The following is a 17,367-nucleotide window of genomic DNA, read 5'->3' as shown; positions in this document are numbered from 1 at the left end:
CCATTGCTAACAGGTTAAAACATTAGCAGGTTTTTAAATACACTCGTAATGTAATAGAAACTACAGATAATTTAGGAAGATATATTTTTTGGAGAAATATTGATATGCAGATGAAAACAGAATTAAGAGGACTCATGGATGGATGGGAGGAAGTCAGGAGTAATTTTGATATGTGAATGTGTATGGCATTTTGATGTAACTTTATTCTTTTTTTCCTTTCTTTTCTTTCCCTTATTTTTGAAAATAAAATAAAAGAATTTAAAAAAAGAATTAACAAGGTGGGCAGCATCATGTATGAGTGTCAGGTGAATACACCTTAGGCCTGTGACTTGGCATCTTCAAAGGTCCATCACCAAGCATGCCTACAGCAACCAAGAAAGTCCACCCTCAAATTCTGTGTCACCCAGTGAGAGTTGAAGTTCTGTTCTTGGAGCAGTAGTATTTAAAACTGAAATAAAACAAGAGGGAACTAGAAGGGCTGAACACAGCAAGAAGGGTAGTATTCATGTAGCGATGTTGAGAGCAGGGTATGTCACTCAACCAGGAGAATCTCTCTCACACTGCAACCTTCAAAATAAGTCATTTTTCATCAAACATGAAGAATTTTAGGCATTAGCAGTAAATAGTGCTATTCTTTAAAACTGAATCTATTTCAAAAGGCTAGCATACACATATGCTTCTGTAAACTTTATTATCCTCCAATTTTGCTGGCTTGGCAATTCACAGGCAGCTTAGAATTCATGTTGGGTGGGGAGGAGAGAAAAGCAGCTACTATGAGATCTATACAAAACTGAAATCATATACAGTACTGACAACTGAACTGAGGTGGGAGCTTAGGAAAGGTGTCCTTAGAATGCTGCAATAAGAAAAAGGACAAGACCTCTACAGTACTAGACTGTTTGGTTCAATTTAATGCCAGCTGCACTGTTCAAGTTATCCTGTTAACAGCTCAAGCAGAACTTTCCTAGCCCTGCCAATTAGGATATTGTAACTATAGGTACCAGGCACTTAACCTTAAATATTTAAGTTTTGAATTGATACCACCAACCATGAGAAGGACTGGAACTGAAGAGAAAGTGACAATCAGGATTCAAAGGTATGTGGCCTGGGAAAGAGAAGGGTCTGTTTCCCATCCTGGCAAGCCCTAATGACTATGTTATGTGGAAAGAAAGGGGCCAAGTATAATCAGTTCTGTTTAACACTACTATATATGGATTGTTGTTCTCCTAGAGTTGTTAAAGTGCCATAGCTGGTAGTTGGGTAGAGGGATTGTACATTTACTAAGCTATGGATAACAATGCAGCTATCCTTGCCTTATCCTTTCTAAAGCATTAACTGAATGTTGCCAGCGTACAGAGAATAGTCTAACATGCTTTTTTAGCAGTCATATTCACCAGGGATTGGAACAATATAAAAGGATACTATTTTAAGACAAGGTATGGTTTAATGTAAAAATCAGATAACAATTAACACCTGAATTAAAACTATCTTAACACAATACAGTGTCCAACAAAAAGCCCTGTAAAATACATGAAAATGTATATACAGATGGGAAAGCGTCAATGTTGAAGGATGAACTGAAGTTACAGAAACAAAGTAAGGTTCTAAATGCAAAGCATACTTTACAACCCATATATGTCCATTTATTCTGAAGGAAAAAAATTACACAAACCCAGTACCAAAAATTACAAAACATTTTTTTTTGTTTTCCTCCCTCTTGTCTTGCCTTCAGTTTCTCCAGCAGGCTTAACTGTAGATTTGGAATGTTCTTCTTTCACTGTTTTCTTTTTTTCTTTTTTTAATGGTGTCTTTTCAATGCTTTCTAGTTGTTAAAAAAAAAGAAAGATGATTTGAGGCCAAACTTTTTGATATTTCTCTCTTTAGTAGCAAGATTAGATAAAAATATAACATTCTAATGATCAAGATATCTTTCTTCTGTTCAGAGCAGTTCATTCCAGCAGTTATTCACTCTTTCCAAACTGACTTGACATCATAACTAAGGGAAACCCTGTGGTAGATGTTTGGAGTCCTATCTCTCACATAAGGCCACAGTTAAGGAAATTGGCTGCAAGGTGCAGGATCCCTCAAACCCACCTCAGGATCACTGCTTCCAAAAAGTTCACATGGAGGAAATTTAATATTGTCCTATTGAAAGCTATTTCAGACCATAGCAGATAACTTTAAAAAATAGTAAGTAGTAAATTCTAAGCATTACTTATTTTAAAAATCTGTAAGCATGTTAGCCCCACAGTTCATCTCTAAACCAAATCAATGCTAGATACCTTTGAATCAAAGGAGACTTTTCTAAGTACAGCAAGATGATTCCTCAGATATACTGACATTCAAGCTGCCAAAGAAGGCATTTTATTTCAACTCATAAAAATTAAATGTTCTATATTGTGCAGTAACAAGCAGACTTTGCTTCAACCTATCAGTTATGGACATTTCAGTTTTGTTTGTAGCTGCTGATCACAAGACAGCAGTATTATCTAATTAGAAATATTTTAAAGGTATTCCCTTTAATGGGAAATGTGAAAGTATATGCTGCTGTTATTGTTGGCGTCCATCTGTCTCAAGAGACAATGAAGGGCACCTTCCAAGGGTGAAGTCAAATCGTTGCATTAGTAGCACTGAAGTGACCTCCTCAGGAAACAAGCTTAGACAAGTGTGGTCCTGCTTCACTGATGTGGTTCAAAGGAAAGCAGAGCAATACATTTGGCATCATTGCTTAGGAAATATATCAGGTGTGGAGAACATTTAGCCTTCCAGATGATGCTGAACTGAATTCTGCATCATCCCAGGCCATTGGCTTGCTGGGGCTGATGGGAGTTTAGAAAATTTCCCACGCACCTGAAATACATGATAAATGGGAAATTTGCTTTCAACATGCTTTTTGAATTGCTGATTTAAAACAATCCACCTTGGTAATGTGCTTAGAAAGGGAAGCCAAACAGGCAGCTACTGCAGGCAGAAAATTATTCTGTCTCCTCAGTGGACAAATGGTTTATAGAACTATGAAGAATGACATCCTATGTCATTTAAAAATGTGGGGTTTTTTTGTGGGGGTGAGTTAGTTTTTATTTTGGTAATATATTTTGTGGTTTTATATTCTTATTTTGTTCTGTGAACTGCCCTGTGACCTCTGGGTATAGGGCAGTATATAAATTTTAATAATAATAATACTAATGATGGTGGATTCAAAGATTCCCGAAGGCTTGTGCACGAAAATTTCTGAAACCGCTCCTGAATGTGGGTTCTTCATCCCACTTCCAGGAGTAGCTTCTCATAAGAGGAATTCTGAAGTACTAAGATCTGCATGAAAGTTTTGTGCGTAGCCCTTTGGATCTCACCTAACATGGTTAATGTTTGTTAAATATTAATGACTTTATATAAGTTACTCTGTAAACATATCTGCATTAGAGGTCTCCTGTTTATTTGCTTTCCCTGGGCTACAGTTCTTTCCCCCACCCATACAAAATAAACAACAGCATTCAGGACATTAGGGAACTCTTACTAATAATAGTAGTTATTTATAATAATAGTAATAATAGTAGGTTTCATAAACAGGAAAAACCAATAAACTTAAAAGTCTATTTTTAAATAACAGCTAAGCAAGTTATGGGAAGAGGGAGAACATCAGTTTTTCCAGATATCCCACTTATGAATCCAGAAGTTCAATTCTCTGTAAGAAATATGTGAATCCGGTGGCCATCTCACTATATACTATAAACTGGAACCTTTCTGAAGATCAGTCACACTCCTACTATATACTTCAATAATGGGATGGTTTTTCGAGTTTTATCTCTAGGTGATTTGCAGCAAGCTAACAACAAAGTTTTATTCCCACTTGTTTAGTGATAGCAACACCCTTCCTAGCCCTTTCCACCTAAGGCTGCTGAGATGAAGGTATATAACTAGAAGTGGACTTTGGGTTATGAAAGGCCTGTCTGCTCCCTTCAATTCTGGTACAGAAAACTAATTCCAAAGCTCTGGATGTGTTCAGAGGCATACTTTCCTTTAATTCATCTGTATGTCATTTACATCTGGTTCTCATTGTTAGACCTCAGAGTTTTAGTAAAGTCTGCTTACCCTGATTTACATTACCAATGGCATCTTCAACAAAGAAATTTTGAAATGAAATTGGTGGTATCTAAATTTCAGGTGTGCTACTGTAACTTTTCACCAAAGCTTTAAGGTTTTCCATTAATTTTGAATCGAAAGCTTAGAATCTTAAACATTAAGAACTCTGAAATAAGGAGGAAAAAACCATGCACATACCTGCTTTAGATTTTGATTTGTTCTTCAGAATCATCTGTCGATCTTTAGGAGCATTATCACCCCCTGCATTCAATCTACGGTTGGTTCTGAGAGAAGCAGAAATAGGTGCTTCAAGTGCATCAACTCTTCTACCTCTTCTACTTATTTTCTCATTGGCTATAGCTTGCTTTCCAACATCTACATTTTGTTTTTCCTGAAAATCTTCCTTTTCAGGAAGGTTGTGCTTTCTTCTGACAGACATGGAAGGTGTCACTATTTTAATTTTGTTTCTTCTGCCACATTTTTCAAGTTTCCCTTTTCCAGTTGCATCATTTTCACTGGCAGTTTCACCTTTGTCTGGAGCTGGTGATGTTAGAGTGATGCTTACTTTGAGAGAAGGGTGTACCCGTGATGGAGTAGTTCTTTTTACTCTCTTCCCCTTTGATTGGTTTTGGAAAACTGAACTACTTTCCAAAGACGTCTTCTTATCTTTTACAAAAGAGACCTTTCTGTTGTCACTTACTGGTTGGCCATTACTTTCTGTTGAGATTTCAGAAGGAACCGACTGCTTTCTTCTACCTCTTTTGGAAACATTATCTGTTGTCACACCTTTTAAAACTTCTGGCATGTCTTCTTGATTCCCAGTATCAAGCAATATGGGCATTTTACTTGCAGAAACTGAGCTTGCTGCAATTGCCTCATCTGCTTTTCTTCTTCTGCCTCTACGTGGCAGATTCTCACTTGCAACAGTTGCAATTTCCAAAGCCTCACTTGGCTGTTCCACAGCACCTTTGCTTTTGGTTGAGGATGGCAATGGTAAAATGTTATTTTTGAGGGGAGAAAGAGCTGTTACAGGGGCAGTCTTTCTTCCTCTACCCCTTTTTAGCTGATTCTCTTTTACAGTGACAAGCATATTTTGGTCTTCTGTATCACCTGCCTGTTTACTGTCACATTCAGTGAGTATTTCAGGAGAAATGGTTTGTTTGTTTCTACCTCTCCTGAGTGGGTTTCCTTTTGCTAGGTTCAGTCTTTTTGGTGGACTGTGCTCTAATAGAGGTTGCTCACTTTCCAAGGGCATCTTAGGCATTTCATCAATATTCTTTTCATTTTGAATATCTTGCAAAGAACATTTTCCTTGGGTAGAACTAAGGCTGCCCACTGTTGGGCTCTCCTTTTTAAGAGCAACATTTTCCAAAGGAGGTGGTATTTGGCATCCAGGAGCAGCTCTTCTCCCCCTGCCCCTTTTTGGCTGACTCTCTTTTACAGTGACAAGCATATTTTGGTCTTCTGTATCAGCTGCCTGTTCACTGTCACATTCTGTGGGTATTTTAGGAGAAATTGTTTGTTTGCTTCTACCTCTCCTGGGTGGGTTTCCTTTTGCTATCTTCTGTCTTTTTGGTGGGCTGTGTTCTAAAAGAGGTTGCTCACTTTCCAAGGGCATCTTAGACATTTCACCAAGATCCTCTTCAGTATGAATTTCTTGCAAAGAACGTTTTCCTTGAGCAGAACTAAAGCTGTCTACTGTTGCACCCTCATATGCAGGAGTAAGGTTTCCTAGAGGCAATGTCGTATGAGATACAGGAACAGCTCTTCTTCTGCCCCTTTTCAGCTGATTATCTTTTATGGTGACAACCATGGCTTGGTCTTTTCTATCAGCTGTCTGTTTACTTTCACATTCTATGGATGTTTCCTGAGAAATGTCTTGCTTGGTTTTCCCTCTCTTGGGCAGCATCCTCTTTGCTACTTTTTGCTTCCTTGCTGGACAATACTTTGCAGGAGTCTGCAAACCTTCCAAAGGCACCTCCTCAGTTTCATTAGGTTTCTCTTCTTTTTGAATTTCATCTAAAGAACACTTTCCTGGGGCAGAACTAATGCTGTTCGCTGTTGGGCCCTCATATGTAAGTGGAACGTCTTCCAGAGGCAATGTCACTGAACATACAGGAGCAGCTCTTCTCCCCCTGCCCCTTTTTGGCTGATTCTCTTTTACAGTGACAGGCATATTTTGGTCTTCTGTATCAGCTGCCTGTTTACTGTCACATTCAGTGAGTGTTTCAGGAGAGATGGTTTGTTTGCTTCTACCTCTCCTCGGTGGGTTTCCTTTTGCTATCTTCTGTCTTTTTGGTGGACTGTGCTCTAAACGAGGTTGCTCACTTTCCAAGGGCATCTTAGGCATTTCATCGAGATTCTCTTTAGTCTGAGTTTCTTGCAAAGAACATTTTCCTTGGGTAGAACTAAAGCTGTCCACTGTTGGACTCTCTTTTGTAAGAGCAACGTTTTCCAAAAGAGGTGGCATCTGGCATCCAGGAGCAGCTCTTCTCCCCCTGCCCCTTTTTGGTCGATTCTCTTTTACAGTGACAGGCATATTTTGGTCTTCTGTATCAGCTGCCTGGTTACTGTCACATTCTGTAGTTGTTTCCTGGGAAATGGCTCGCTTGATTCTTCCTCTCCTGGGTGCTACTGTTTGCCTTCTTGGTGGACTATGCTCCTCAGGAGTTTGCACACTTTCCAATGGCACCTTTTGCGCTTCATCAGGATTCTCTTCATTTTGAATTTCCTGCATGCCTGGCTGTGACGCAATGGAGGTACTCTTTTGTTCTTCATAAGCACCATCCTTATCTCCAAGCATATGTTTTTCCCCAAGTGATACAGAATTATCACACAGAAGATGAACTTTCATCCCTTTCCTTCTCCTAACATTATTTTCTTTAACATCTGTTGCAGTCTTTTCCAAAACCTGTGTTTTAGGTGTTGTGTGTCTTAGACTTTCCTTTTTAGCCTCATTAACATCTGTGTTTGTTGTAAACAGTTCTGCTTGTATTGAAGCAGCCTTTCCTCTTCTATTTCTTTTAAGTATGACATTTCCAGCGCTTTCCACTCCTGAAGTTTCAAAATTTTGGTTTTTTATTTTGTCTTGTATTTCTGCATTTTCTTCTAATTCTAAACTTGCCTTAGTTTGTTGAGCTGCCTTTTCCCCCTCACTTTCAACTGCAGATGTGTTGCTTTCAGATTCTTGCTTTAGATTTATTTCAGTGATGTTCTGGTCAAAGTTTTCATTAGCTTGCACACAATTGACTGATTCTGCTCTCTGGGTGCTGCTTGTATGCCTCTGTGTATTTTTTGCATCATGTTCTTTTACGGATCTGGATTCATCAGCTTCCCCTCTTCTAGTTCTTCTAGCTGAAGGCAATGGTCCAATGATTTCTATATCTACTGCCCCAGAATTTGCAACTGGTTCTTTCACAAAATCAATTTTGTGTCCGTTTTCAGAGTCCATTCCCTTTAGCTGATGGCTTTCTGAAACACACTTTATTTCAACAGGTTCTATCACTGCTTCTGATTTTAATTCACTAAATGTGTTACATGCAACATGTCCCAACTTGTCTTTTAATTCTGAAATATTTTTACTGTTGTCCTTTGGTTTTGGCAAAGGAGATATTCGTTTAGGTGATGATTCCAGTTTTGCTTCTTTATTTTCACAGTCATTTCTCATGGACTCTTAAAAAAGAAAAGCACATTCAATGTTATTTCTCAGGATATGGTGATTGTGAAGAGTAGTAAACACACTTATTAGCCAAGAAGTCCCAGAGGAATACTACATTGCTTCATAAATTTGCTTTTATATTTTGCCACGTGATATTTATATCTTGTGCTATTAATCATTCTTAACTTTAACAATACACCACTATTTGCAGATTATGCCACTTTACAGTGCTTTCCCAAACCTTCATATTCCAGAATCTCATAAATAAAATTATTCAAGTTTTGTTGTAATTATGAAGAATGCTTCAAGATGAATAAAATGCAACCAAGTTAAGCACTTCTTAACCACACATAGCCTTAGAAATACTAAGTTACATTTAGAATGGGCTCACGATTTCACGATTACTTAGTGATGGGTTCTTGTAGTCCTATGCTGGAATTCAAATCCAATGTGTGCCGTTAGATGAGCCCTGGCTTGTTTGTTCAAAAGAACCCTTTGCACAGAGCTCCCACACTTACAACCTAATGTGCATTATCTATACACTCAAGAATCAATGTGTAAAAATCATGCAAGTAAGCTTCATCCATTACCCTTTCGGATATTCTAAAAAAGGTGAAGGTAAAGGACCCCTGACAGTTAAGTCTAGTCGCAAACGACTCTGGGGTTGGGGCGCTCATTTTGCTTTACTGGCAGAGGGAGCTGACATTTGTCCGCAGACAGTTTTTCCGGGTAATGTAGCCAGCATGACTAAGTCGCTTCTGGCGAAACCAGAGCAGCGCACAGAAACGCCATTTACCTTCCCGCCAGAGCGGTACCTGTTTATCTACTTGCACTTTGACGTGCTTTCGAACTGCTAGGTTGGCAGGAACTGGGATGGAGAAATGGGAGCTCACCCCGTTGCGGGGATTAGAACCGCCAACCTTTTGATCGGCAAGCCCAAGTCTCAGTGGTTTAGACCACAGCACCAGCTGTGTCCCATTCAGATATACTGCAAGCATCAAATTGGAACACCAGTAAAATAAGGATCCCATTTTCAATCAGTCGCTTTCCTGTTGCCATTGTGTGCTTTAGGACATAAGGTGCACATAAAGCGGTACAATGACAACAGATTTCGATGCCCACACATTAAAAAAATTAATCTCTATAACTGCTATGCAAACAGAAAATCAAGGCAGACAACATGCACAACTGTTAGCCGTCTGTGTATTTGAAAGAGCACCCCAAAAGCCTTGCAACTTTACTGTAATTACTTAATTCAGTTATTTTCAACCAGTGTGCTGTGGCACCCAGGGGAAGTCTTGAATGATGGTCAGAGGTGCTGTGGGCAACACTGGCCTCTTCCCCTCTTTCCTTGCCTCCCTCCTCTGATGCCCTTGCATTTCTGCACCTCAAAGGTTGCACAGGGAGGATGTTTGAAAAAGGGTGAGGGGCTGCCAGTTCTGCAGGCAAGGGGCGCCATAACTGGGCTCTTGAGCCCCACACAGGTGCTGCCGAACGTAATTGGTCAAGGGAGCCATGGACCCAAAAAGGTTGAAACCTTCTGACTTAATTTCATTCTAGTTGTTCTGAAATAAAACCATATTTTAAAGCAGATAAATGTAAAGCTGCTACTTCCTTTTTTTGAAAATAAAAGGGTTCGTTGAAATAATATTTACACACACCAAGCTCACCTCTGGAACTCATACAAGATCCATTATCTTCTTTGATTAGATTCACAAACTCTGGCAATTCAGCCTAGAAAACATACATAATTATTACAATAGCTGACATGAAAAGATGCTGGGCCTATAACCAGTGTTATACAATATTTATAAAAGTCCAAGCTGAACTGACGTGTGTGTGGAACTGTGTGTTAAGTTCATTGAAGATGCAGGTACTCTTCGTAATATGGCTGATTTAGTGCTTTGTAAAATATGTATGGCAGTCATGACCATTTCACAAGAGGCTTCATAATACTTACTGAACATACTAAATATCGAAATACAAAAAGATATAATGAAAGAGATGAAAAATAAATAGCAATGCTGCTATAATAAAATCATGAGTGCATCCACTTTGCATCACAAGTGTACCAATGTCATTAAACACAATGTACAAGTGATCCAAAGATGAAACACTTTGAAGTAAAAGCAGTAGTGATAAATGATATTATGTCCCACCTTTTCTCCCTACAAAAAAAACACACTATTTCATATATATTCAAAACCAGTGATTTTAAATGGCAAGATCTGGGCCAAAAAATCCAAAGAGATTCTAATTAGTACTCAGGCAAGATTAGCCTCAGAGTTGGGAGTAAGGTTGATTCATCAAAATCAGGGGTTGCTTGTGCAACCCCACAGGTCACATATTTCCTCCTGGTAAAAAACACAAAGTAAGCACGTGTGCATACACTTTGCTTTTCCAGGAGATCAGGGCTTGCTGGAACAAGTTAGTCATTCTCTGCTCAAAATGCTTGATTCCACATTACAAACCAACCTGCATTTAGAGAAATGGCAGAACTGCATGTCATATAAACATGTCACAGAATCTTGCTGTGCAAGAAAAAATTGGGTCAGGTTAATGATTTCTTTTATTGAAATAATTAGTGCAATTTAAGTATATAAGACTTTTCTCAGATATTTAATATAGAAGACCTACCTTCTGTCCATCTGCAGCTTCCAACATTTCCTTAACACCTGTATAATCAACTTCAGGACTTGGAAAGCTTTGTTTAGGTTCGGTCATAAACCTCTGGAGTCCCAAGTAGTCATCAACTGGCAAAAACTTCTGCTTTGGTGTCTTCAGTAATCGACTAATGCCAACCATATCATCCATGGGTTCAAATCTTTGTTTAGGTGTTCTCAATAACCTATGAATCCCTCCCATATCTTCCACTGCTTCCACTTTTTCCTTAGGTTCCTTGATAACATGATTAATAATAAATTTGGAGCAGACAGTGTCATCTGCAATAGACTGCAGGCTTTCTTTGGGCGTCCTCAAGAGTCTCTTGACTCCTGAAAGTGCATCAACTGGCTCTGGTTTTTGTTTGGGTGTTCTCAAGACCCTCTTAACTCCTGAAAGCGCATCAACTGGCTCTGGTTTTTGTTTGGGTGTTCTCAAGACCCTCTTCACGCCTGAAAGCGCATCAACTGGCTCTGTTTTTTGCTTCGGTGTCCTCAAGAGCCTCTTGACCCCTGAAAATGCTTCAACAGGCTCTAATTTTTGTTCTGGACCTTTTCTTTTATCTTCCATCACTCCCTGTATAGTAGCTTCATTTGCTGCTGTGACCAGTGACATATTTTTCCCTACATCTTTTTCTAATGAAGAACCCGTTACTTTTGGAGTTGTAGTTAGGTCATCTTGCTCAAGACCAGAGATCTGTGACACTTCCTTCAAGAAGGGGGATATGACATCTTGGTTGTAAAGTTTTTGTTGGCTTGCTGCGCTGAAAGGTGATACAGACATCTCTCCTATTAAAAGATATAAAAATGAACTGTAAAAGGAGTTTTTGATTACATAAGAAATTACTGTTCTTCCTAGTGGAAACAAGTGACACGTGTCAACTCTGTGCCACCTGATAAGGCAGAATTCTTGAATAAATGACGTTCTGCAGGAAAGGGGATGATGCATGTGTAATATCCCAAAGACGGATAGTTAGCAGGACTAGGAATAAGAGGTAGACTTTGTCATGTGACCAAGGTATTTGAGAGCAGAGGCAGTAAAGGAAGCAGTAAAGAAGTCTAGAAATGTTGTGAAATGCTGAAAAGCCACAGAATCATTCAGCATGCTGAATCACTGTGACTCATCATGAGGATGACTCATTCTCTGTACAGTGGTACCTCGGGTTAAGTACTTAATTCGTTCCGGTGGTCCGTTCTTAACCTGAAGCACCACTTCAGCTAATGGGGCCTCCTGCTGCCGTGCCACCGGAGCACGATTTCTGTTCTCATCCTGAAGCAAAGTTCTTAACCTGAGGTACTATTTCTGGGTTAGCGGAGTCTGTAACATGAAGCGTATGTAACCTGAGCTACCACTGTATAAGTAGGCAGGCAGACTCAGTCTGTGTCTGTCTGTGTGTCTCTTTCTCTCTGTGGTGGAGCCTGTGCTCTGTGAAGCCTGTGCTCAATGGAAACTGTGTATGCTCTGAAGCTAGTTTAATCTTCTGTTCACTATGCTTTTATTTGCAAACAAGTTTATTTTAACTCAGTAAAGCTTTTATTCTTTTACTGAAGAAGACTGTGTTATTAATTTACGCTGCGCGACACACTTATGCCTACTACGAACAGTCCTGAACTGGCCAACACCTCCTGCTGCAAGAAGAATATGCCGTGCCACTACTATTGAACTGTTACTACTATCAGTGTGAGCACATGTCCTATAAGTAACAACTCCTGGATGTACTCTTTTGCTCCATTTTTCATTTGTCTAAGGGAAACTTTGAAATTGCATGCACTTTGCCTCTGATGGGGGACAGAAAATAGCACAAATATTTCTAACATCTGGGAAAGCCAGAACAAGACCCTCCTATGAGCCCCTTTATATCCTTGTGTTACACTGATGACGTAGAAAAAAACCTCTGCTGTGGTGCTCAGAATGTGTACATTCCTGCCACAACAGCATGCTTGGTCATCCCCAAGTTTTCCAGTTTTCTGCCACAAGCTGAGAAATACTTCCTTTTCAGAAACTTCTTTCCAGATACATGGGAATTTTTAGTTTTAATCTTGGCTCTTTCTAGTGTTAGTTTATATTTTAGTAGTTGCATTTTTATGACTTTTTCCATATTCACACATTGCATTAATTTCATTTATTGTAACTGTAGTTCTCTATTTTTTGCTCTGCTTCAAAAAAGCAGAATTTTGATCTTAAAGCAAGAATAAACTAATGCTTCTTTAAAGCCAGCAGTGAAATTTCTTTCCAACAAGCTTCTTGAGCTTGCCTGCAGTTCAGATCCCCACAACGGGGTGAACTCCCATTGCTCTGTCCCAGCTCCTGCCAACCTAGCAGTTCAAAAGCATATGAGTGCAAGTAAACAGGTACGGCTTCTGTCACAGTGTTCCGTTGCACCAGAAGCGGTTTCGTCATGCTGGCCACATGACCCAGAAAGCTGTCTGTGGACAAACACCGGCTCCCTTGGCCTGAAGCAAGATGAGCGCTACACTCCATAGTTGTCTTTGACTGGACTTAACCCCAGGGGTCCTTTACCTTTCTCATAGAATATTTTTCTAAGATGAATTATAACTCTGAGAGAATTACAGCATAAAAACCTAACTGAGAATTTGCCAAACTTCATGTGTAGATACGTTTGCTTGGACCCCTACACACAGTCAGGGAATCTTGGGACGTTTTCCTCTTCCAAATGCAAAAAAATCACTAAGTTACCAGACTGGAGAAAAGCTTTAAAACTACTGGTGATCTCCAACTAAGTAATTCACAGGCTAGATCCACTGAAATCTGCTTATACACAAGTCCACTGATTTCACTGGGTCTGCTCTGTGTATTACTTAGATGGATATCACACACTATTTCCTACAACTTACATAATTTTCACATGAGGTGATTTCGGGGGGGGGGGAATCAAGTCACCATGTAATAGTTAGCACTAGGGATATATACAAAACATGCATACCAGACTCCTCTGGAGTGTGCATTTCTGAGACGACTTCTGGTGTTGGTATAGTAGTCTTTTGAGCAGAAGAGGGTAAACCTGTCAGTGGAGTGTTGAATATCTCAGCCAACCCTGCAAACAGTATTTAAAGTTCAGTAAAGAAATAATCATTTAGTTTGTTTGCAATTGGGAGCAAGGGAAAACATAACTATTAAGAATTCATTCTCTTTGCTTGACTGCTCCCCAGAAGAACAGTCTTATATACAGTGCAATCCCAGACTACAACATCACACAAGATTTTCAAACATTAATGTTCATGGCAGTTTACAGCCACATGGTAGTTTATCACCCATTAGTCTGAACAAACTGTGATAGCTGTTGATGATGTATAAATTCCTCTTCCTGCTAATGATTTATTACATGCTACCTTTACAGATGGGGACGCGGGTGGCGCTGTGGGTTAAACCACAGAGCCTAGGACTGGCTGATCAGAAGGTTGGTGGTTCGAATCCCCGTGACGGGGTGAGCTCCCATTGCTCGGTCCCTGCTCCTGCCAACCTAGCAGTTCAAAAGCACATCAAAGTGCAAGTAGATAAATAGGTACTGCTGTGGCGGGAAGGTAAACGGCGTTTCTGTGTGCTGCTCTGGTTCGCCAGAAGCGGCTTAGTCATGCTGTCCACATGACCCGGAAGCTGTACGCAGGCTCCCTCTGCCAATAAAGCGAGATGAGCGCTGCAACCCCAGAGTTGGTCACGACTGGACTAATGGTCAGGGGCCCCTTTACCTAATGCAAGAGAAGGTACCCATGCTGAAAGATGGCAGCAGGAACACAAGAAGCCCTACCAATGTTGCTGGAGCACATGCCTTGGAAGCAGAGCATTAACCCTTTCAATAAGGGCTCATTTTCTCCAGGGAAGCAGAAATGAACAGACACTAATGGTCAGGCGTCGCTTTACCTTTACCTTTACCGATTAGTAGGCAAAGAAAGAAAGATGCCATGAAGACATTTTCAACTTTAAATTATACTAGTATTCTATAAATCTATATTGCGTGGTTCAATAAACCCCCATACATTCTTGCAATAGGGAAGCGAGCACCTATGCTTCCATGTAAAATCCTGATTTCCTTCCCAGTCTCCAAGAAGTAATATTCTTTCACTCTGGCAAGCTGTGCTTCCGTAAAAAAACGCAGCAACTGTCAAAAAAAATCAGGCAGGAACAGAGGAACTACACCTCTTTTCTTCACTATATTGCAGTATAGAAAATTTAAAAATATAATGAAGAGGGAAGGTTCGGACCTGATCCCTGCATCAAGTCTTGATTGGGCCCAGTGCTAGCCAATGAAAGCTGCAAGACTGGCTTGGGATCCATCAGTTCTGGGCTATCTCAGCCCTACCCCTTGGAACACCCTATTTGTGGCTTTCTGCTGGGAGAGGGTTCTCTGACTGGCTCAGCATGAAGAGTAGGGCAGCGGGACACCTGTGCTCAATTCAAACCCCCAGTATTACATATTTTGAAACACTTGGGGAAAGGGCATTATTAGGGCTCTGCATATATGCTGCTACACTACAAGCACTGAGTTCAGTTAAGAACAGTTTCCTTTCTAAACTTTTAGCTACTGAAAATGACGAGATACTTTAAAGTCTTAGCCTGATAAGATCTCACTAGCTAGTTCGAAAGTTTTCTAACAACTAGAAATGGACCTTCAGTACCCAGCATACCCATTACCCCGTCGCTGAGAATAGTAAAACAGAATTAAGCAAATCTAATCTAAATTAATTAATGATTTTTTTAAAAAAAACCCATCATTGTGGGGTGGGAGAGGGCGGAATTAAAAGACTAGTTCATAATTAAGACTAATATGAGTTTGGGAAATTACTAAATTCACATGCTTCCAGATTAAACAGGTAAATCGGGATTTTAGCAAAAGAGCAACTTTCATTCGGGGGCATTTAAAACCAGTATTAGTATGATGAAATGACTGTGTATTTTTGGACCATTATATGATGGTATCACTACTGTATTACACTTGGTTTAGATATTGACCTACCTTTAAAATAATATCACAGTGCCATCTGTTGGCAAAACTGAGAGTTGGTAAATTGGCATGGATAAAAATCTTACTATAGTCAAGAATGGGTAAGTTGCCAATGTTAAAAACCACTTAATGCCTTATATTCATCACTTTCCTGTATGCATGTTCGCAATATAATTTTCTGGCAATTAGGGATTGATAAGACTGAGCAGCTTTTATTTCTTAAAGTTTTACTGTACACCTAATGCTGTACTACAAACACTATAGGTTTTACATACAATTTAAAAAATGCTAGCTATTAAATCTGCCCAGATTTGCATATAAAAATAGTTAAATGCAAGCTGAAAGCTTATTTTGATCATGGGATGACTGTTTCTGACTAACAGATGTGCTGTGTGAGGAAAAGCAACTAACTCCTAATCTGTTGTCACTTCCTCATGCCTGGGAGCAGAATGAACCAGAGCTAGAACTAGGATAATCTGGATGTGCCTAAGGATACTCAATTGGGAGCTTTGATCTTAGCAAAGGCCCAAAAGGGCTTTGCAAGATTATTCTCTCAGACTGCTCCCCCTGCTCCTTGCAGGTTGTGCATTCCTACAGCTCTGAGCGTCTTGCTGGGTTCAATATCACCTAGGGTTAGTCCAGTCCTAACCTTACACTTTTAGAGGACTGGGAGCATATCAGAGTAGCATGCTGCAGTGAAACAAGAAGGCTATTGCCATCCTGCCCTGCTTGTGGGCTTCCCATAGTGATCCGGTTGGCTACTCCGGGAAACAGTATGTTGGCCCAGAAAGCCTTTGGGTTAGCTCCAGCAGGTCTTCTTAAAAAGTTAACAAAGCAGCACCAATCTATTTTATCCTTCCATTCACAGTTCTGTGGATCAAAGCCATAAGAAAGTCTTATAGCAAGTGCCATCTTAGGATGTGAACTTCCTCATGTGATAGGATAAATATATCTTAAGATGGCACTAGCAGCCAATGTTTTTTTACGAAATATACTTGGAACTTTGTGACATACATGCACTTTCTCCATTACTACAGCTTTATCCTTGCAAAAACAATATATGTTGAGATATATTGACTAGTTGAAGGGCACCAAGTAAGATTCATGGATGAGCAGAGATTTAAACATAGGTCTTTCTGGCCCGTCACTGACTTAAACAGAATGCTACTTTGTACAATCTAGGTTTGATTTTGTTAGAACAGCATGTGTTTGCTTCAGACAGTAAAACCAACCAAGTTCTTTATATGACCAATCCAACCATTTTCCATGGGATGCAAGTGAACTCCTTATAGGCTTGCAAAATATTTGGTACTGTACAAGAAAAAAAATCATTTCACCAAAACACTAACAATTTACCTGTAAAACTTTCATTTAAGTCATCATGTTTCTTCAAAGGATAGTTGATCATCACTTTAGGGACTTGTACAGCAGCATTCACAATACTGGTATGAGCTTTTCCAATCACAATTGGAGCAGGGGAATTTGCATGGCCTGTAGTAAAGTGACCCTTGACTTTTCTTATTGGCGTTTTTAGCATGGAAACATTGTTCTGAAAACAAAATATACAATTAAACCTTTGAGTCTGATCACTGAGGCTCAGAATGCATGTAAGTCCTGGTGCTCGCAACTCAATTACCATTTACTTCAAAGTTGGATACAATTCTGAATGTCAAGTCCAGCATGCACAATAAATCCAAGCAAAAAAAAGCAGACAGAGCTTTCACCCATTTTTCCGTCTTGAAACATTTTGCTGCTTGGCAGCAGCAGAAACTACAAACATAGAGCTCACATCTGGCCAGTCACATCTTGCCTCCCCAACAACATACTAAAAACTCTCAGTGTATTGTTGCACTGTTGCTTAGGGTGGCTTTTGCCAATTCTAAGTCATTTCCATCCTTTTACTTAAGTAGTACTGAGAAAAGACTGCAAAAATAGCATAGGAAATCCAATTTTGCATATCTTATTTGATAAAGTCCGTTTATGTATGTATTTAATATAGAGGTATTTG

General features: G+C 39.6%; 1 protein-coding gene across 2 annotated transcripts in view; it reads right to left on the bottom strand.

Moving 5' to 3' along the window:
- Positions 1–661: 661 nt before the first annotated feature.
- Positions 662–17,367, bottom strand: part of MKI67 (marker of proliferation Ki-67) — a 35,281-nt gene continuing 18,575 nt past the window's right edge. For both annotated transcript variants that reach the window (XM_081192825.1, XM_081192826.1), the window contains exons 12-17: positions 16,716–16,908; positions 13,344–13,454; positions 10,376–11,187; positions 9,409–9,472; positions 4,279–7,752; positions 662–1,822 (exon numbers count right to left, since the gene is read on the bottom strand). In XM_081192825.1, the coding sequence (XP_081048951.1) occupies positions 1,686–1,822; positions 4,279–7,752; positions 9,409–9,472; positions 10,376–11,187; positions 13,344–13,454; positions 16,716–16,908 (4,791 nt within the window). In that variant the 3' untranslated portion in view covers positions 662–1,685. The remainder of the gene's footprint in view (positions 1,823–4,278; positions 7,753–9,408; positions 9,473–10,375; positions 11,188–13,343; positions 13,455–16,715; positions 16,909–17,367) is intronic.

This window comes from Podarcis bocagei (genome assembly GCF_964188305.1).
Source record: "Podarcis bocagei genome assembly, chromosome: 4".
In the NCBI taxonomy this organism is placed as follows: domain Eukaryota; kingdom Metazoa; phylum Chordata; class Lepidosauria; order Squamata; family Lacertidae; genus Podarcis; species Podarcis bocagei.
This window is presented reverse-complemented; position numbering and strand designations above follow the sequence as displayed.